Genomic DNA, 22,935 nt, shown 5'->3' with positions numbered 1-22,935 from the left:
ATTCAGCAGACATGAATTATATAATCACTATTATAGATACAGTATGCCTAAAGATTACACATGATACAATATGTTCCAGACCACACATACGTACCAATATTAAAAACCTCAACAGCAGCACCACCGGTCTGTCAAGGACATCTAGCTCTTACTCGTACCTGGTTATCTCCTACTCTCACTTGTTGTTGTCCATATGTGTGAGGACTTGTACCTGTTATGCACATACAATCATTATAGTTTTAAATGAGCAATTATGTCTTGTAATTGTACAATGCTACATAGCAAAAGCATTCAATAAGATTTTAGTATAGTGGCAGCAAAATATCCTTTATAAAGCACAAAGAACATTAAAGATTGAGAAAATATCTCCTAAACTAACAGATACCCTTACTTTGTTTGCTTAATAATACATGATTATACACTTTATACATGAAATATAACATCCACATATTCCAATAGAGCAGTCAGCTAATAGAGTACAATATACATTAATTAGCACAACTAGAGTTATATGTATAAGACTTCACAACACTTACAGCTAACAAAGTTCTTGTTGTTCAGTTTACACTCAAATGAAGCTTGAGGATCATCAGATGTGAAGTTGACAGTAATAGTTAAATCTTGTGATGAGATTTCACCAGTAACAGTCGTAACCTCACAGTCACCTTAAACACACACATATAATATTTTGCTAGAGTATGGTTAGATACATTACGTATATATGCCGTTATAGAAGGTTCTATTGTAATGATAAAAGATAAATGTAACAGTAAATTAGGCAGAATGACACAGTATCTAAGCTTTAAAACTTGGACAAAAATGTAGAGCAGAACAAAAAAGTTTGGTCCCCAACCCCGGACCTCCAGATCTCCATCCAAGATCTGTAATCACTCAGATAGCACTTAATTCTGCTACACTTTAAAACAACAATATTTTAAGTGTACTTCAAGGAATTGTTTGATAATAGCTGAGTAACGAATGTAAACTAAATAATAATTATGAGACAACAACAATAGTTATTTGAAATTATCCTACTGTTCAGCTACAATTGTGCACAAACAACATCCTCACTGAAAGTGCAAACTCCATCATCACCACTCCATGTTCCATCCTCCATACATGTTCTGACATCACTACCATTTAGAACAAAATTATCACTACAAGCCAGGTTACATGTGTCTCCAGCATTAGGACCTCCATTGTCTCCAAACTCACAATCAACTGTTCCATTATTAAGGATGAGGGGCTCACAAATGTCTAGGAAAATAAATACAGACTTTTGTAGCAATATTACTCTGTTATAGTGGAGCAAAGTACTGATATACAGTGTGCAAATCAAACCTCCTAATAAAACAGCTGACAGGACAATGCTTGCAAAAACCTTAGACTATACAGATACTGTATTTCATAACAATTATGAAATCATCTGCAAAATTACTCTTATATGTCAGATGTGTGTATGCTCACTTACTTATATAAAAGACCTCAACAGCTGTATCACCCATCTGGTCAAGACACTTTGCTCTCACTTGAACTTGATTGTCTCCCAAACTAACTTCCTCGCTGCCATATGTGTGAGGGCTAGTACCTGCATACAAACATGCTGGATTATCATTCACATACCAGTGTAGACCTCATTATAATGTTATGATACAACATAGTGATTTGCAAACAATATTACAATGAAGTAAAGATTTTATAGAACTACATGTGGTAAGCCTACAGTAAGTTAAAGCTTGAACTTCATTCACTATGTATGTAATACTCCATAACTACTGGTGGATATTGTACAGTACACACACTAAAAACTTACAGCTTACAAATTCTCTGTCATTCAGTTTGCACTCAAATAAAGCATTTGGAACGTCAGATGTAAAATTCACAGTGATAGATAAATCTCCTGATGTTATTTCACCATTAATTGTAGTAACAGTGCAGCCACCTAATATGTACACACATGAAATAAACCATTTCAATGTACTAGTGAATTATCATTAAAATTTTGTATTCATGGCAAATATATAATTATGACTCACTTTCATAGCACTCTGCATCAAAATAACTCCATGTGGCATCATTCCTGCATTCTCTTATGTCACTGCCATTTATTAGGTAACCATCATCACATGTCAAGGTACAGATGTCTCCAGCATTAGGACCTCCATTGTCTCCATACTGACAGTCAACGATTCCATGATCAAGAGATAGTGGCTCACATATGACTATGTATAAAAAGTGCAATAGGATAAAAGGAAGAATACACTGTATGTTGTATATTAAGTCACAATGTTGTATATAATGCTACGACTTGTGAAAGTGTAAACTTAGAAACACTACTGAGTATGTCTATAGAATGGTACTGTATGTAATGTACTTGAATTGTTTGTCTACTTAGCTATGTAGTGCACAATAACTTCATTATTCTACAATTTTACAGTTGAGCCCAACTATGCCATATTATGCCTATATTTTTTCGACAAAAATTAGTAATCAAACATGCACAATAGCATTCATACATACCAATTGTGAAGTCTCTTGTAGGACGATCGTTTACTTGACCAATACATTGAGTTCGTACTCTGACCACATTATTACCAAACCTTACGACATCTTCAAAGTAAGTATGAGGGCTAGTACCTATGACACACATAAATGCATAAATAATTTAAAAGTTATATAAAACACATGCAGACAATCAAACCAATTGATTACATGTATATATACAATAATACTCACAATCTTTAAAGTTCTTTTTGTGTATTCTGCAGTCAAATGTTACATTTGGATGATCATACCAAAATGTTGTTGTTATTGTTGCATCCATGGATGTGATGAATCCATCAACTGCTTTTGCTTTACACCCAGCTACATATATGAACAAAAGAAGTGATATAGTGTATGTAACTTTAATATAGCATAACCATTTGCCTTGTAACCTATTCATCAGGATTGAACAATGCTAGTTTCAAGTATAATACTATTCAAAGTGTTATAATTTGCTAGTGGTTAATGAAATATATACTAAACCTTCAGACATTTTTTACCTAATGTACCAGATAAACTAATGTGCGAGCAGCATCCTAAATTCAAAATAATGAAATATTTTTCATGAGATAGTAGACTGAATAAAGTGAGCTCCAAAAGGCATAGTGGGTGGGGGTGGTGAGGAAGGCAGAGGGCTGTTGTTATCAGGGCTCAAAACTGGTTTAAAATAAAGGGATATTAATGGCACAGGCCTTTACCTTTTCAGCCACATCCAGCCATCTTCATGTTGGCCATCGGTCTATAAAATTTTTAGACCACTTATATGGTTTGTCACTGGGCTTGGAATTAGCAGCCAGCAAAAACAGATTGTTTGTGTAACTCAGGTTGACTTGGACAGTGAAATTGATGTAGCTATCATATGTCTGGTTGATAAGTACACGATATAATGAAGTACATAGTTGTTTCTTCTATACAATTATGATTGATAAGGATCTGTGGACAGATATGTATGAAGCTCCAACACTATGCAGGTACAGCTGTACAATAGAAGAAATGTTAGATGGTGGTCAATACGTCAAGGTTGATCAAGGGTGGTTATTGCAAGATGCAAATTCAGGGCCAGAGTCCAGAGTGGTCAGGCCATCGGTGGACTATAATATAATATACAATCACAATTTTATTGATCTAATAATGTGTGAGCACATGCAGCATGTGTAAGTATGAAAAGCTAGGTGATGTGATGACATGGTCCCCCAGGAGAATGCTAGAGGATCAATAAGATGATCTGAAATGGCATCTGGAGGCTATTTCATACAGTACAGTTAAGTAAAAGTTAGATTTTGAAACAATTTGCTAATATATATAAATGATCAATTAGTCCAATGCAATGCTATGCATATAAGTAAAAGACAAATAACATAGTTGTAAGTCAAGCAGTGTAATTAGAAACAATGCCGGATAGATTGTACTGAATCCTCTATTAGAGTATCTCGAAGCCAATGCCAGACCAGCCAGACCGTGGGCTCCAACCCTGAAATTCAGGTATTACATGGCCAATAAAAATGTGCATTTACCTGCTTAAAAAGTGAAATAGTTTTTTGCAGTATGGAACTCATGTTCTACATGAAGGATTTACAGACTCCAAATATTGGCGCACATGATGACTGCAAATCACACCACCCTAATAGTGTGAATCTAAAATGCTCACAACCAGGACAAGGATTTTTATTAGGTGCATGTGCTTAACAAGTAAGCTTTATAATAACCAGACTCTGGGTATATTCAAAAGCTTACCAATAACACATTCTGGTTCTCGAATTGGAACCCAATCACCATCATCACGACAGGTTCTTCTGAAGGTCTCACCAAGCTCAAATCCTTCATCACATGAGAAAGTACATGTGTCACCAGGATTAGCTTCTCCATCTTCTCCTAGGTCACAACTAATTGAGCCATATTCAGGTGCTCTGATGCGTTTACACACTACATCAAAAAATCCACAAAGATTTGTGATTGTAAATCTGTCAGTTCAAATGCATTTGAAAATGAAACAGTATGACATAGCTATGATGCATTTTGGCCTTTTAATAATTTATCTATATACTTTGACATTGTTTAGCATAGATACAGGGGCTGTATCTCCATTCTGTAATGCTTAAAGCACAATACACCACACATTTATTTATGTGCATACCTCGCGGTACACATTTAGTTTTGTCACTCCAAACTCCATCATCACCACACACTACAGTCACACTGCCCTCCAGCACAAAACCGTCATCACAAGTGTAGCTACAAGTGTCATTAGGGAAGGCTATTCCATGATCTCCAATTGAGCAATCAAGTGTCCCATTATCAGGCTCATCAAGAGATGGACAAAATATCACTACAAGTATAAGAGACATATACACATATGTGACTGAATTTTGGAAAATCACCCATATGGGTGCAAGTAAAATAATTAGAATTTTTATGTTTAGTGGGTTGCTAATAAGAGCAGGGCACAGTTTTAAAAATATTTCAAGAATTTTCTTGTAATTTAAGGTATTGAGAATGGCTTACAACCATTAACAAATAGATTTGCACTATAAAGTTTGTGATGTGATCATTAATATTTTAGGTATCAAATGCACCCATATGGGTGATTTTCCAAAATTCGATCACATATAAGGAAGTTTTATAGTGACACACATTGACAACAAAATTTATGCAACAAAACATAAGATAGTACGGAAAGGTAAAAAAAGAATTAAATAAAACGGTCTTCAATCATATACATGGCATGAACCCTAATTCAGAACGCATATAAAATAATTTTTATTAATATATTACATGTTTGATTAACACTTAATATATGTACCTTCTGAACAGACAGCATCACCTCCACTCCAAGTTTGATCAGCCAGGCAAGTCCTATTTTGACTACCACTCAACTCAAACCCAAAATCACATGAAACATTGCAACTGTCTTCAAACTCATACCCAGTGCAAGACACTGTTCCATTGACAGGAGCCACAAGTGGAGCACATGACACTAAAGAAAATAAATATGCAGTCAGCAGTACACTTGGGTGAAATTTAACTGAGATACATAATGATGAACAAAACTGTTATACCACTCAACCTGCATGTCAACACAAAAGTTCAAAAAACTCTACATGCAAACTGTTATTGCTACTGTCATAGGCGATTCTAAGCCCCTGCTAAAAAAATAATTTTTAAAAAATTTTGGGGAAAAGTTGCAGTATAGATTGGCATTGTTATTTTTAGCATTTTTCATGTTTTTAGAATAAATTTTAGGCTGTTTTCAAGCCTTTAAATTGAAAAAATCCTGTAGCTTCTGGGGGTTGCACCCCCAGACCCCCCCTGAAATTATATTTTATACTATAGCCAAACAACAATAGTTATGCTGTTCCCTACTTGGCCCCCCCTGTTGGTCAGGTCTAGAATCGCCACTGGCTACTGTGTACCTATAGCTAGGACACAGCAGGAAGATTTGTGTAAAATACGTAATACTGAAGAAATAGTAATTAATCATACAAGTAAGAAATTGATTCATCTTACATTTAGCACAGGTAGCATCACTACCGGTCCATGTCTCATCACTTTGGCATTCCCTGTGTCTATTACCGGACACAACATATCCATCGTCACATTCATATACACAAACATCCCCCTCAGTTGGAGTGCCATCACTTCCCAGTGAACATGTGATCATTCCATTATCAGGATCAGCAAGTACTGGGCACCTCACTAGATGTGTACACAGATAACAATCTGGTAATCACAGCAAGTATTGTACAGTAATTGCATCATTATTGCCTGAACAATTTTTAAAGCAATAGGAAGAGAAAGAAAGCAAGGAGCCAGGGCGGATCCAGGAGCTGGCAAGGGGAGGGGCACAAACAGGCTAAGTAGTAGGTTGTTGGGGAGAGCAGATCGAGAGCAGATTCTCTTGTTAGTTACTGTATTTTTTAAGCAGCAATGATCACTCCTTAGTAGGTTGATTTTTGTCATTATGTCCTTTGCAGATGGTTGTGAAGTCTTAAAAGCTGTTTAAAAGGCTATATAAGTCTTAAACACCAGCCACACAATAATTATTTTTAGGGGCACTTAGTACGTACGAAGGTGCTGTTTGACAGCTGTTTTAACTTTAGTTTCAGGTGACTGCAATAAATGGTGACAATATACAATTTGATTTTGGTCTGGAAACTATGACAAGGTATACAGTATTTCTATCAAAAGAAGTATGGCTCTTTCACTGCGAAGGGGGGGGGGGGGCATTTGCCCCAAATGCCCCATCCTGGATCCACCATTGAGGAACATAATGCTGGCATACTTCAGTACTTGCAAAAATACACATGTACTTAAGAAAACTAAAAACAAACATAACTCTTTGCCCCTTTAGAATTTGGAACAAAGCATTGAAATACTCTTACAGAACAGTCATTAGATCAAGTGAAAGCCATCCCATCAAAACTCATAAATACGTACATCTAGTAGTTACACTTTCAAATCCAATTAATAACCTGTAAGACCTGTGTTGTAATACCCAAGTGAAGTGAGAGTGCCACTAAATACAGGGCCTGAGCAAAATTAATTACATAAAATTTTGCTTTTGAAGTCTAATCAACTTATACGTACCACAGCTTGTTGTTGGAAATTGAACGCTACTAGAAAAATAGTAACCATGAGAGATGTACAGTAGAGTAGTATTATAGTATTTGGATGTATACTGTCTCCATTGTATCATGATACAACCTTATATCACATGATATAAAGTGGAGTATATAAACAGTATAGTCGGTTTGCATTCACCTGAGCCCCTGCCAAATACAGTGAAGTCGAAGAAGTGAAAATGTGTTCACTTCCAGTGGTTTTGTACAAGCATGTTTTCATGTTGTAAACATGTTTGCACACTTGAATTGTCTATACCAAATGTATGGGATGTTTTTAAAGACTTGTTCTTGCCATAAAAGTGCCTTTTAGATAAACAGTTCAGGCTTCACAGCACTAGTAAATTTTTGGGCAGCTGGTCCATGTAACAAGAGTTATTAACAAAAAATGAGGGATCAGATGAATGCGTACTGAGTATATGTGTTTGTCTTATTTTGAAATTAATACCATACCTGTTTCACTGCCAATACAAAAGTCTCAATAGTAGCAGTGAAATTTATCCCGTATTTCACTGGTAGCAGTGAAAAAGTTGTAATGCAATTTCATTGGCTAGAATTTATGTTAATAATGTAACGCCAATTAGTGTTGACGCGTGTTTAGTACATAGTGACAAATTGCGTACATAGCAACGCTAATGCACAGCATGCGTATATGCAGCGAGTATGGTATTAACTGGGAATAGCATGGGTATAGCAGTGAAATTTGGGATAAATACCACTCTTGTTGTATTGGAAATGGGGATAAATTTCACGAGGCAAAGCCGAGTGAAATTTACCATTTCCAATACAATAAGAGTGGTAAAGCCGAGTGAAATTTATCCCCATTTCCAAGAGTGGTATTTATCCCAAATTTCACTGCTATACCGCGTGAAATTTATCCCCATTTCCAATACAACAAGAGTGGTATTTATCCCAAATTTCACTGCTACCCATGCTATTACTAGTACAAATGAAATCTTTTTACTTTTCCAAAATACTAAATTGTCATTCAGACAAGTGTTAAAACCAGCATCTACGTATATACAACAATAGAGAATACCAGCCATTAAAATGTAGTATATTTCTTATGTCTATACACCATACATCGATATAATTATCACAATACATTATAATCTAATCCAAAACAGCCAAGCTGTAAAAAAAGTGTGCGGCCCTCAGAAAGGCTATGGTGAAAAAAGATGTGAAATCCAAGGTGGCGGCCAAGAAATGGCTGTGATGGTAGGTTAATGGTAAAAATTTTAATAATGACAATTCAGGTAAATTTTGTGAAGCGGCACAAAAATTCACCTGAATTGTCGTTATTAAAATTTTTACCATTAACCTACCATCACAGCCATTTCTTGGCCGCCACCTTGGATTTCACATCTTTTTTCACCATAGCCTTTCTGAGGGCCGCACACTTTTTTTACAGCTTGGCTGTTTTGGATTAGATTTCATTTCTTTTTGTATTTGTATACCCCAAAGCCGGCCTATGGCCAGCTTTGGGACTTTTTTAACTTATGTTTTTTTTTCTTTACTACAGGAAGAAGAAAAGATGAAGTAGATGTACTTTAAATATTTTATCAGTAAATGTACAAATTATATATATAATACATATGTGACTGGATTTGCGAAAAGGGGCCTTCCACACACAATTTGCCAACTTTGACAATTGATAACTTCAGATTGGAAAGAGCTATTGCCTTGAAATTTGGGCAGTGGTGATTTCTTTGCAGCTGAACTCTCTACATGATGGTTTCTTTGTAGCTGAACTCCCTACAAGGTAATTTCTTCTAGCTGATCTCTCTACAGGGAGATTTGTTTGTAGTTGAACTATCTACAAGGTAACTTCTTCTAGCTGATCTCTCTACAGGGTGATTTGTTTGTAGCTGAACTATCTACAAGGTAACTTCTTCTAGCTGATCTCTCTACGGGTGATTTGTTTGCAGCTGAGTTCTTTACAGAATGGTTTCTTTGTAGCTGAACTCTCTAAAAGGTAACTTCTTCTAACTGATCTTTCTACAGGGCAATTTGTTTGTGGCAGAATTTTATACAGGGTGATTTCTTTGCAGCTGAACTCTCTACTTGGTAGTTTCTTTGTAGCTGAACTCTCTACAAGGTATATAACTTCTTCTAGCTGATCTCTCTACAGGGTGATTTTGTTTGTAGCTGAATTCTGTACAGGTGATTTGTTTGCAGCTGAGCTCTTTACAGAATGGTTTTTTTGTAGCTGGCCTCTTAACAAGGTAATTTCTTCTAGCTGATCTCTCTACAGGGAGATCTGTTTGTAGCTGAACTATCTACAAGGTAACTTCTTCTAACTGATCTTTCTACAGGGCAATTTGTTTGTGGCAGAATTTTATACAGGGTGATTTCTTTGCAGCTGAACTCTCTACATGGTGGTTTCTTTGTAGCTGAACTCTCTACAAAGTAATTTCTTCTAGCTGATCTAGATCTCTCTACAGGGTGATTTGTTTGTAGCTGAACGATCTGCAAGGTAACTTCTTCTAGCTGATCTCTCTACAGTGTGATTTGTTTGTAGCTGAACGATCTACAAGGTAACTTCTTCTAGCCGATCTCTCTACAGGGTGATTTGTTTGTAGCTGAATTCTGTACAGGTGATTTGTTTGCAGCTAAGCTCTTTACAGAATGGTTTCTTTGTAGCTGAACTCTCTAAAAGGTAACTTCTTCTAACTGATCTTTCTACAGGGCAATTTGTTTGTGGCTGAATTTTCTACAGGGTGATTTCTTTGCAGCTGAACTCTCTACTTGGTGGTTTCTTTGTAGCTGAACTATGTACAAGGTAATTTCTTCTAGCTGATCTCTCTACAGGGTGATTTGTTTGTAGCTGAATTCTGTACAGGTGATTTGTTTGCAGCTGAGCTCTAAACAGAATGGTTTCGTTGTAGCTGAACTCTCTACAAGGTAACTTTTCTAGCTGATGTCTCTACAAGATGACTAGTTTGTAGCTGAACTCTCTACATGGTGGTTTCTTTGTAACTGAACTTTCTACAAGGTGACTTCTTCTAGCTGATCTTTCTACAGGGTGATTTGTTTGTAGCTGAACTCTCTACAGGTAATTTGTTTGAAACTGAACACTCTAAATGATGGTTTCTTTGTAGCTGAACTCTCTACAAGTTAACTTCTTCTAGCTGATTTCTCTACAGGGTGATTTGCTTGTAGCTGAACTATCTACAAGATAACTTCTTCTAGCTGATCTCTCTACAGGGAGATTTGTTTGTAGCTGAACTCTCACAGGTGATTTGTTTGAAACTGAACTCTCTAAATTATGGTTTCTTTGTAGCTGAACTCTCTCAAGGTAACTTCTTCTAGCTGATGTCTTTACAGGGTCACTAGTTTGTAGCTGAATTCTCTACATGGTGGTTTCTTTGTAACTGAACTCTCTACAAAGTAACTTTTTCTAGCTCATCTTTCTACAGGGTGATTTATTTGTAGCTGAATTCTGTACAGGTGATTTGTTTGCAGCTGAGCTCTTTAAAGAATGGTTTCTTTGTAGCTGAACTCTCTACAAAGTAACTTCTTCTAGCTGATGTCTCTACAAGGTCACTAGTTTGTAGCTGAGCTCTCTACATGGTGGTTTCTTTGTAACTGAACTCTCTACAAGGTGACCTCTTCTAGCTGATCTTTCTACAGGGTGATTTGTTTAAAGCTGAACTCTCTACATGATACGAGGTAACTTCTTCTAGCTGATCTCTCTATAGGGAGATTTGTTTGTAGCTGAACTCTCTACATGATGGTTTCTTTGTAGCTGAACTCTCTACAAGGTAACTTCTTCTAGCTAATCTCTCTACAGGGAGATTTGTTTGTAGCTGAACTCTCTACATGATGGTTTCTTTGTAGCTGAACTCTCTGCAAGGTAACTTCTTCTATTGATCTCTCCACAGGGCGATTTGTTTGTAGCTGAACTCTCTACATGGTGGTTTCTTTGTAGCTGAACTCTACAAGGTGATTTTTTCTAGCTGAACTATCTCTTTCCACAGTTGCATGAACTCCCTACAAGGTAACTTCTTCTAGCTGATCTCTCTACTGGGTGACTTGTGTGTAGCTGATCTCTATACAGGTTTCTTATTTCTAGCTGATCTCTTGAATTCTCTTCAGGGTGACTGCTCTATTAGGATGACTGCTCTATTAGAGTATCTCGATCTCGCACTTGCTGCACCAAGTTGGATTTCGTGTTATAACTCCGTGGCTTTAAGTCTGATTCTTCTACACCATTGATGAGCCTTTCTAAGATGATTACTCCATCTGTACAACGATTTTCAAAGCATTACCCCAAGCGGTTTATCTGGTAGGCGTGGCAAGCAGTCGTTTTTTTATTAGCTAATCTCGATTGCGTAATTGTTACACACTGTTGGTTTTTTCGTTGTATCTTCCTGTTTTTTAGCTCGATTTCTTTCAAACCACAAAAGGTTTGAGGTTCAATAGTTAACCTATTCACCCACCAATTTTCAGCTTCTTCCCATACGCGGTTTACCCTGTAGGCGTGACAACATATTGGTGTTATTTTTCGTGAATAATCGCTCATAACTCTTTGCCTGTTTATCGTATTCCAGCCAAAGTTGGTACAGAGATGCGCCCTTATATTCCCCTTCTGTGTGCCAACTTTCAAGGAAATCGGATATGGCGTTCGAGTTTTATAGCAGTTTTTGTAAGTGTGCGACAAGAAAAAGAAAAATAAGAAGAAGAAGAAGAAGAAAAAAAAAACGAAGAAACTGAGCCAATTTTTGAAGTCGCATATCTCGGGAACGCGCAAAGCGATTTCGCTCAAATTTGGAATGTGGAGTGCTGCAGTTGGGGGGCATGTCCACAGCAAAAATCGTCTTGTTTCATCAAGGAAGCACAGAGCTACGGAGGTGTGAAAATTGCGTTTTCTTTCTTCCTGTCAATATACTCACGGGTGTTACGCGCCGGCTTCTTGGGCCGCACGACACACTACCGTGTGTCTTGATCTAATACAAATCATGGTCTCAATGTATGATTGATATATGTACAATAATTTATATCGATACTCTGTTGGATGTAGTGTATACAGCTGGGGTTGGGAGGTATAAGGTATTAGTAGTTAATAAAGGTGTTTTCAGATAGTGATGTGGTTTTCTAAAAATACCAAATGCCAAATTTAATAGTAATTAAAGTTTGGTACTTTAGTGGTGGCCATACATGAAGTCAAGCCATATACAACCATGTTTATATACGCAGGGGACAAACACAGATCTATGTGTGTTGAGCTATTCACAATGTTTTTATGTTTACTTTATGGGATACTTCAAACCTTATTTTGTGGTACAATTGTCATTTCATTTGTTTCTTTACGAAGAAACTATTACTACACTGTGTTAGCACAATGTGGGTATATAAGTATAAATCATAACTTACCCATGTTTTTAAGAGAGCAAAATAGAAAAGGTACAGTATTTTTAGTGATACTAAGCTATTTTTCTAATACTGTGCTGTCCTTCAAAAATGCAACACCACCCATCCTTATATACAGCATCAATTAGTAGAAAACCATTACACCATAAATTATTTTATAATCAATGAGTACAATTTATTTAGTGATACAGGTACACAATTACCATGTTTTATACCACTTTAGATTTGCAAAGAATGTTATAGTCTAGTATGCACTCTAGAATTTATGCTGTGATCGTCTAACATTTAGGTAATTAAAACACACTCAGTGCCACATTGAAATATAAGGTTAACATAAACTTTCTTCTACTGTATGCTTGTATAATAAGAAAATACTGACAGTATTTCAGGATTCTTATAATTAATGGGCATTGCCTGTATTGTATATTACACATACCTGTTGAACAAGTAACATCAGTTCCACTCCAAGTACCATCACCCTGACAGGTCCTAGTTTCACTACCACTCGATTCATAACCATCATCACATGAGATGGTACAAGTGTCTCCAATCTCATTACCAGTACAAAAAATCATTCCATTATCAGGAGCAGTAAGTGGGGGACATTGTACTACTGTAGTAACATGAACATGGTACAATAATGTCTGTTAATGATAATCGCATACTGTAGAGACTACAACTTTGCCTTACATTAATGACAATGGTGGGAGTGCAGTTAATCCTTAAGAGATGCACTCTCCACTAGGAAAATACTGGATAGTATGGATGTTCAGTACATTACAACAATGCATTAACACAAGCAACCAGACACGTTTTGTACATTTCTAAAACAGTTGCACATGTAAGTCTGATTTACGTTTATCTTCCACTATAGCTGTTAATATTCTATTATTCCAGAATGTAAGTGATCACCATAATTGGCATACATTAAAGACAATGATTTTTAATATAATTCTTACATACCTGCTTTACAAGTGGTATCATTTCCATTCCACATCCCATCACTCTGACATTCCCTGACACGATCACCAGATAACTCATAACCATCATCACATGTGTATACACAAGTGTCTCCTTCAGTTGGTACTCCATCATCTCCCAGTGAACAGTCCACCATTCCATTATCAAGATCAGAAAGTACAGGACATAATCCAACTAAATGGTTTACCAATTACATGTAACATTGTTTCTCTGTGTATGTAGCTAAAACATATAATGGTACAAAGCACCATACAATCTCTGCCATTGGCAAACTATAATCAAAATTAATTGCTAAGTATTTATATTCTAGGTACTGATATATGAATTTTATGGCGCATTTGATTCTAGGGCATTTCTTATAGTGCACCTGCTTTTCATCTCCAGACTCTCTACAAGTAAATAATGTCATTTGTTAATTACGCTATTTATTTACATGCAAGTACTTGCTATATAAAGACCACATCATGTGTACTGAAAGATAGCCAGTTAGCTATACTTGCATAATCTATAGACTGATTAGCTAACACTTCAATTTCATCTCAATATACGTAGCCAACATTACTGATGAGTATTAATGATTACAAAGGAAAATAACACTAAATGATGTATATACCTGCCAAACAAGTTGCTTCTATGCCATTCCAAGTCTGGTCACTCTGACAGGTTCTAGTCTCACTACCACTCAATTCATAGCCTCCATTGCAAGATGCAGTACAAATATCTTCAAACATATTTCCAGTACAAGAAATCATCCCATCATCAGGAGCAGCCAGTGGTTCACATTCAACTAGTAAGACAAAAACACAATGACCTTCTACTGTAAGCAGTCACAATAAAAGAAACATCAAACACTTCCTTGCATGGCAAATTCATATTTTCTGGTAGACTGTAATCCTCACCTCTTTCACAAATAGCTTCACTACCAGTCCAGGTATTATCACTCTGACATTCTCTATCACCATCACCAGACACAACATAACCATCATTACATTGGTATACGCAAGTATCTCCTTCAGTTGGTATTCCATCACTTCCCAGTGAACAAGATATCATCCCATTATCAGGATCAGTGAGAACTGGACACTGACCTGGTAATATTTAGTGTAATCACCAACAGTTGTACAAAATTATTTACAATTGATAAACAAACTAAATGCTAGCACAGTCTTCACAAAATCACACAGCTACTTATTATGCAATACCATAAATCAATTCAACATAGAAACACATACACCAATGCATGCACATACACACACCATTGACAAGAGTGCTCCACAGAAGAGACACCAGAAAAACTACAATTGCTCTGTAAATCATTTTCAAAAGTTTGACACAGTTAGTAATGCAGATTATTTATAGTCACCAAGTAGTCCACTTAGTTTAATTTCCCTTCTAGAACATCCTGTAATTACATACTCTACATCACATGATGTAATAATACATAAGTGTGCAACCATAATTGCACTGACATCTGTCTTCAATTGATTAATGCTTTTAACACTTTTCTGTTAGACAACCAGATTTATTGCACATACATAAAGAAAAACTTGAAAGTAATAAAATCATTTACAGTTAGGTGATTACCTGCTCTTGACAGAAGAATATAATGTTGATAACATGGATAACATGGGAAATACAAGTGGCAACCCAAGTAGGTATACAGTATGCTTTTAACTAACAACATGCAATTGCAACAATTTGTTGATAGTGAATTAGTACATAACAATTTCAAGGTTTTTTACTGTTGGATTTTCACAGAGTGTGTATATAAACTTGACTGCATATAACTAAAGTGAACTCATGAAACTACATAACATAAACTACATTAAGTACTGCACTTGTAGCTGGATATCTGTGACTTAGAGGAATAGTGATTCAAAAAGTATATAATACCATTGGCTACTCATCATGCAGTATGCTTGGATTTAATCCATTAAAATGATTTAATTAACAACAGGAAACCGCATCACTAAAATAATATCAAGTTACAGGCTAATGTGAAGAACATATGTACAACCTTTTATTAAAGAAATACAATGACATAATATTCCATTAGAAACACATTTTACTATACAATAAATGGATATGTGGTCATGATGCACACAATACATTAAAATATGATCACTAAAGTACAACTAGCATACAAAATAAAAGTTAGTTCCTATTTTCAAATGGTCTGATAATTATTGTGTCAAGCTTACAATAGAATACTTGTGAGAAGATTTCTTCATCTGTGTGGAAGACCCAAAGAAGAATGATTGCTACCTAATAGGTAAATCACAGTAGATAATCTGTAATCTTATTCATTAATTTATTTTATTAGGCTTTACATCATGGGTACAATACACTAAAACATAGCACAATTGCAGCAATAAAGAAAAATCAGTCCATGCTGAGGGTCCACTAGCAACCAGTGCTATAGATATAAAAACCTCATGAATTTAGTAACCTCAAAATGCTTTTAAACAATCCATTAGTGGTTTATTATTATTTAGCTACATTAAAGTCACAACATTGCAAAGGTAAGGGACAATAATATCAATTTTCAACTCAAACATGCATAGCTGCCATATGGTCAGTCTCAGATTACAGTACATACCATGACATATGATTTGTATCAAGAAAAGAGACTTGAGGGGAGAAAGTTAATTTGATCATGTGAAACTCATAGCTTAGTACCGCATGTACTGCGACATTAAATTTGATGACACAGATAACACCACACCAAAGCTCTGACACTAAGTAAGTACTTGAGGATTTTTTTTTGGAATATTTTGACTCCACCATGCTAATAAAAATATTTACTATACACTGCATGATTCAACCTATCTTGGAATACAGCAATTCCATCTGTGGATCACATAACAGCAGAACAAAGTGGCAAAAGTACAATGTTTACAATGAAGAGATTTAGCGGTAAACTTATACATACGCATGTGAGTCCTCATTTGGCCGCTCAAGCAACATGCATCCACATAGTTGTTACAAAACCATGCACTTTGTTCAGCATGCAGTCATGCACCCTTACCCTTAGGCCACATAAACTTAATTATTAGTTTCTCATCCCCACCCGTATCGCCGTTTTTCTTACCTCTTCAAGGATTTTTGTACGACTAGTGGCTAAGTGCAGCCATTCAACACCTTTAAAAGTTGGTAGCTTGCTAGAGCAGTCTAAGAAAATTGTCATTTTAGCTAGCTAATTCAGCTATCTAGTTAGTAAAAAATAAAAATAAAAATCCGCTCTCCCGCACTGACATTTTGAACACAGGAGGATGAGAAACCATAGTAGGGAATATATAATCTATGGAGAAACTAAGGTAGGGCCGGGTTTTTCCAGACAAAGTTTGTACATGTATCAGAAAATTGTTTATTTCTCTTCGAAAGAAGAACGGATTCTAACATGCTTGGTGCCGAATTGTAGCCAATGAACTGGGCTATCAGTGGCACAAATTGTGAGTGGTAAAGTATAGGGTGCTAGGAGAAAGAACGGTCTAAACGTGCAATTTAAGAAAATGCTAACAAAATTACAAGTATGTGGCTGGGGTTTTTCCGGACACCAGTAAAAGTAGGAGTAGCTACCTGGAATTGTCATGGGAATTGCTGCACTCCACTGAGTGCGCATGCCTTGGCCCAGCAGAGACTGATAGCGTTCTGTTTGGCTAATTACTTTGTTTATGGCAGCGATTTGTTTAGCAGCAGAATTGCGTTATGCTGCTCCGGACCTTGCAGTGGTCTTGCAACGCTTTCAAAGATGCGACGTTTGATCTACCGCCTGGAAATCTGTACCAGCCCTTACCTGACCACCGAAACAGCATACTTTAGCAATGTGGCCAAGAGGATCCTTGCTGCAGGCTTCGTTGATTGCGCATTCAAGTTAACACGACGCAGGTAATGGGCTTGGAATCCAGTTGTACTATCTCTAAACCATATATACGTTCACTGTATAGTGTGATTGACAATTTGTGGTGCATAAGGTCGCTTAGAATTACGAGCGATGCCCTCGATCATCTACTGTTAACACGCGTATAGAAAGTTTTTACACAAAAATATTCTACATGCACAAGCAAATCGTGACGAATCTCAGTAATCCTTGAAGTAGCTATAATTGGAGTAGCCTTAGCTTCAGCACTAGCATGTACCTGTGTTAAAACAAAGTATATAATTGAAATACATAAATACATATCAAATGCATTTAGAATTTTATTTAGCTGCTTTTTGCACATTATGCTCTGATAAATTCACTAAAGAAGCTCAATCGCTATAATTATAGCTACTACAGTCTTATTATTATTATTATTATAATTGCAGGACTCTGAAAGAGTATACATGCAATATAGTATGTAGTTAAGTTAAGTAGTTAATTAAGTATAAAAAGAATTATAAATTATAAATTGTTTAAGAAATCAGTAGCAGATCTACGGAATGCTTCAAGGGAATCCAAATTAACAACTGAGTCAGGTGAACTATTCCACAATCTGACAGTAGCTGGGAAGAAACTGAATTTGTGTATATCAATTCTTGAAAAAGGTGTTTGATATCTTCTATTGTGCCCTCTAGTAACAGTGTCGATGAGAGATATCTCATAGGGTAGTTCTAGTGTGACAGAACCTTGCAATATCTTATAAAACATCATCAGTCTACTTACTTGTCTTCTAACCTCCAAACTACACCATTTAAGCTCATTCAAGATACTGGTAACACTACTTGAAAAATCATAATCAGACACCACAAATCTGGCAGCACGTCGCTGAACACTTTCAAGCTTCTCAATGTTAGTCTTAGTGTATGGTGCCCAAACTATTGATGCGTATTCTAGTATTGGTCTCACATACAAGAAATAGGCTTGGCTTCGTATTTGAGAATTACAATGATACAGATTACGCTTAAGAAGCGCCAATACACTATTAGCTTTTCTGCAAATAGTGGTAATATGTTTGTTAAAGTTCATCTTAGAGTCCAATATCACACCAAGGTATTTTGCATGACTAACCATTCTTAGTTGATTATTGTACAGGAAATAGCTTGTGGGTTTTGGATTACTTAAAGTAACTTGTAATACTTCATATTTATCTGTGTTAAATGTCATCATCCATTTATTAGCCCACTCTTCAATTCGTAACAAATCCTCCTGTAAGAAACGACTATCATCTGTAGTATGTATCGGTCTATAGAGCAGACAATCATCAGCAAACAAGCCACAAGAAGATGATACACAATCAGGTAAGTCATTAATGTAAACTAAGAATAACAAGGGTCCGAGGACAGTGCCCTGGGGCACTCCACTAATAACATCGATGGGTGATGATTGAGAACCATTACAAGTAACATATTGAGTGCGGCTGCTCAAAAAGGATGAAGTCCATTCTAAGATCTCATGACGTATTCCATAATGCTGCAGCTTATGTAAGAGATAACGATGTAACACCTTATCAAATGCCTTAGATAGGTCAAGTAAGATGGCATCAGTTTGAGTTTTCTGGTTAAGGTTTGACACTAAGTCATGAACTGTGTGTAACAATTGTAGCTCAGTAGAGTGTTTGGCACGAAAACCGTATTGACACTTTGAGAGTATATTCAGACTATTCAGATGTTCCATAATATTAGTGTGTACTATTCGTTCCAGAGTTTTGCAACACACAGATGTTAATGAAACTGGCCTATAGTTTGTAGGGTTACTACGATTGCCCTTCTTAAATATAGGGGTCACAGAGGCTATTTTCCAGTCGTGTGGAACCTCTCCTTGTTTCAATGATGAATTAAACAGCAATGTTAAACTAGGAGATAATTCAAATGCCATCTCTTTCAATAGCTTGGGAGGGATACCATCTGGACCTGTAGCCTTGAAAGGATCGACTTGTGTCAATAGGGTATATACTTCTTCAATAGATGTTTCAAATAATGGAAGATCAGGGTATGGGCTAGGACCCAGGTGTGGAGCTGGTGAATCATTATCATGAGTAAACACTGAGGCAAAATGTTTATTTAATACTTCTGCTTTATCCAAATTATCAGTATATGTAACCCCTTCGTTCTGTAACATAGACACACCACAATTATCTTTACGGAGAGATTTAATGTAACGGAAAAAATTCTTCTTTCTTCCACTTCTAAATGGGTTAAACAGTGATCGAGTCATGTAAGAATTACGTGCATTTCTGCGTTCTCTCTGCATCTCCTTTTTAAATGATTTATAATGTAGCCAGTCTGATGGTGAATTACTTACTTTAGCTCTTTTGTAGCACTTTTTCTTCCGTCTACCAAGTTGCTTAATATGGCGATTAACCCAAGGCTGTCTGTTACTATTTGTCACCATTTTTGATGGGACGTACTTATCTAGCAGGTTTAAGAGCATAGATTTAATATGAAACCATAAGTGTTCAATTGGAGTATCAATACAAAAATGATCAGTGAACCATGCAGTGAACCTTGTCATCTCAATACTCATCTCTTGGAAATCGACCCTGTTCCATAAATAACGCTTACGCTCACTTCCTTTGTGGTAAACTACCTGTGTCATAAAAGAGGTCAAGACAGCTTCATGGTCACTAATGCCAGGTATAACTTTACAATAGTTAATAAGAGATGGTCTATTAGTGAAAACGATATCAAGAATGTTTTCATTTCTAGTGGGAGTACTCACTAGTTGGGTAAAATAACAGTCATCTACCATTTTGAGAGTTTGTTGATTAATATCCAATGGGTATCTGTGCGAAACGATAGAATGACTGGTCCACTCTATGTCTGGTACATTAAAGTCACCAGCACAGAAAATAAACGAGTTGGGTCGTGATGCTGTAATGTCACAAATACTTTTACATAGATTTTGCTGATATTCAACATCTCTGCTAGGCGGTCTATACGCACCAATTATAATAAGTTCCTGACCATAAGACAGCTGCAAACTGACAGCACACACTTCACAAGGTGTACCAATATCAACAGGTTTGCTGGATAAGGTAGTGCTAATGCCAATCAGCACTCCACCATATCCATCTTCACGATCTTTTCGGTACAGTTTATAGCTCTCGGGCATAATTTCATTATCAAGGATTGATGAATTGAGTCAGGTCTCGCAACCAATCACAATGTCAGGGGTGTGATCGTCTAGCGTCTCCCAAAAACTTTCTTTTTTACTCAAAATACTTTGTAAATTAATCAGCAAAAGATTCAAGGAATTGCCGTTAGAGTTTAAGTTACTTTGATGGTCAGAATCCACTAGGTCAGACGAGTCAAGGTCACTGTTATCTTCTAAAGAAGTATTACTAAGTTCACTATACAATGTATCAGGATTACTAAACTGAGTATCCGAGTCACTAATAATAGTGTCATCATCTGAAAGTAGACAATTATCAATTTGATTAAGAAAGTTGCTAACAAAAATTTGGCTTAAATTAGGGTTATCAAAAATGACTAAAAGAGTGAGTCCTCAAAATTAAGAATCCATGAAGCACAGGAGGTCATCTACACCTGCAGCTATAGCTAGTAAATATTTATTACCTCATGATAACTTTATAGCTAGTCAATATAGAGTAGGTCTATAGTCGGTCATGGATGAAGTCTGGATTAAATGCACACCACTAGCATATTATGAAGCTGCAGCCTTGCTACAGGTGTAGGTGACCTTCAATGGCTTTTTATCTATATATATTTCCTGTACATTCATTGTAGCTGCTGTGATAGGTGAAGAGGCACATCCCAGGCTAAGGGAAGTGTCAAAGAGTGAAGAAATTAACCATAGTTGAGATGTTTAGCTGATACCAGAAGCTATTAGTCAGCTGGCAAGGTTTTCAGTTAAACAATTGTTTTATTTATAGGAAGTGTTGTGGGTTATTCTGGAGTTTGTCTAACTAATACTGCCAAGAGGCCATAAAGGAAAATTGAGACTGGTAATAAATTTTGGCGGGAAGGTTCAAACCTTCATGATCCCACTATACTGTACCGCATATGATTCTTAGGGAACATGGCCATACAATACAGTGAAAAAAATAACAGATCTATTGAGCTGGTTGCTATTTCTTTGGATAATTCTTCCTACATTATCAGTCACACCTTTCATAGTGTATGTCTACATGTAGAGGAGCTCACCTAATATCGGACGGACTCCAATATCGGACGCCATTTCTCCTAAACTACAATGAACATTCAAACATTCGTCACATCTCCAAGTAGGCCAATGTTTCATCAACTTGTGTACTAAGTTTCAGATCTCTCGGGTTCTTGGTCTCGGTACAGCAGTCTTTTGAAGACAAGTCCGAATTATACGTAAAATCGGAAAAAACGCTCAATTCAAGGACAGCCATTGTTTGCAGATCACACTTGCATTAAATCAAAAATCGCATACCTTCAGATTGTAGGGCTACTCTTTTACTTTCTAAATATGTATGGTTTATTTCATTTAAAGTATTGTACTGATGAGTTATAGACCAAAGAAAAGAGGCTGTCACTGGAGCAATAATCGCCCTAACTCAAAATTGTAATCAATGCTTTGAAAATATTTTAAAGTGGATAATTGCATACAATTAATCATTTACAAGTTGTCAAGCAACTTTTCCAATAAATTCACTATCCTCCAGACTTAAAGTATTACAGGAATACCAAAACCCTCTAATAGAGCAGTCAAATGCCCTAATATAACAGTCACCAATTTTTTGCAAAAAGGTGGTGTAAATCAATTCTACATAATGCTGATATGCTTAAAATATGGTTCTACGTACTTTTTGTTTTAGAGGTTTAGGCTTTCAGCTGAAATGATTGACTTTTTATGTTAGAGTGTTTGACAGCCATATTAAAGATTTTGCTATTTCTGCAGTCAAATCTGCAGTATTTTATGTCTTTATAGTGTTGGATTTGCAGGAACTAGTGATTAACAACTTTCAGTACACAATCGAAAGCAATCATCCACCTTGTATGCATTTTCAAACCATTTTTTCTGATTTTGAGCAAAAATAGCTAGGGCGATTATTGCTCCAGTGACAGCGTCTTTTCTTTGGTCTATAACTCATCAGTACAATACTTTAAATGAAATAAACCATACATATTTAGAAAGTAAATGAGTAGCCCTACAATCTGAAGGTATGCAATTTTTGATTTAATGCAAGTGTGATCTGCAAACAATGGCTGTCCTTGAATTGAGCGTTTTTTTCCGATTTTACGTATTATTCGGACTGGTCTTCAAAAGGTTGCTGTACCGAGACCAAGAACCCGAGAGATCTGAAACTTGGTATACAAGTTTATGAAGCATTGGCCTACCTGAAGATGTGCAGAATGTTTGAATATTCATTGTGGTTTAGGAGAAATAGCGTCCGACATTGGAGCCAGTCCGATATTAGGTGAGCTCCTCTACCAACTGTTTACAAAGTTTTAACTCTTAAATCCAAGAGACAGCATATGCCTCATCTGTCACAAATCATTCATGATAGTA

At 36.3% G+C, this 22,935-nt stretch overlaps 2 protein-coding genes across 2 annotated transcripts; both read right to left on the bottom strand.

Moving 5' to 3' along the window:
- Nucleotides 1–103: 103 nt before the first annotated feature.
- On the bottom strand, nucleotides 104–4,326 carry LOC136243961 (E-selectin-like). Its single transcript, XM_066035503.1, has 9 exons — nucleotides 4,279–4,326; nucleotides 2,737–2,865; nucleotides 2,521–2,637; nucleotides 2,037–2,222; nucleotides 1,814–1,942; nucleotides 1,472–1,588; nucleotides 1,072–1,257; nucleotides 537–665; nucleotides 104–211 (listed from the first exon to the last, which is right to left on the bottom strand). Exons 2-9 carry the CDS (start codon nucleotides 2,822–2,824, stop codon nucleotides 132–134), a joined length of 1,032 nt encoding a protein of 343 aa, XP_065891575.1. The 5' UTR covers nucleotides 2,825–2,865; nucleotides 4,279–4,326; the 3' UTR covers nucleotides 104–131.
- Nucleotides 4,327–5,253: 927 nt separating this feature from the next.
- LOC136247957 (E-selectin-like) lies at nucleotides 5,254–14,831 on the bottom strand. Its single transcript, XM_066039776.1, has 8 exons — nucleotides 14,771–14,831; nucleotides 14,414–14,602; nucleotides 14,128–14,301; nucleotides 13,497–13,688; nucleotides 12,970–13,146; nucleotides 6,049–6,237; nucleotides 5,345–5,518; nucleotides 5,254–5,273 (listed from the first exon to the last, which is right to left on the bottom strand). The coding sequence occupies exons 1-8, from the start codon at nucleotides 14,829–14,831 to the stop codon at nucleotides 5,254–5,256; spliced, it is 1,176 nt and encodes a 391-aa protein (XP_065895848.1).
- Between the last annotated feature and the right edge of the window lie 8,104 nt (nucleotides 14,832–22,935).

Source organism: Dysidea avara, chromosome 2 (genome assembly GCF_963678975.1).
Source record: "Dysidea avara chromosome 2, odDysAvar1.4, whole genome shotgun sequence".
Lineage (NCBI taxonomy): Eukaryota > Metazoa > Porifera > Demospongiae > Dictyoceratida > Dysideidae > Dysidea > Dysidea avara.
Note: the sequence above shows the minus strand (reverse complement) of the source record. Positions and strands in the feature narration are given on the sequence as shown.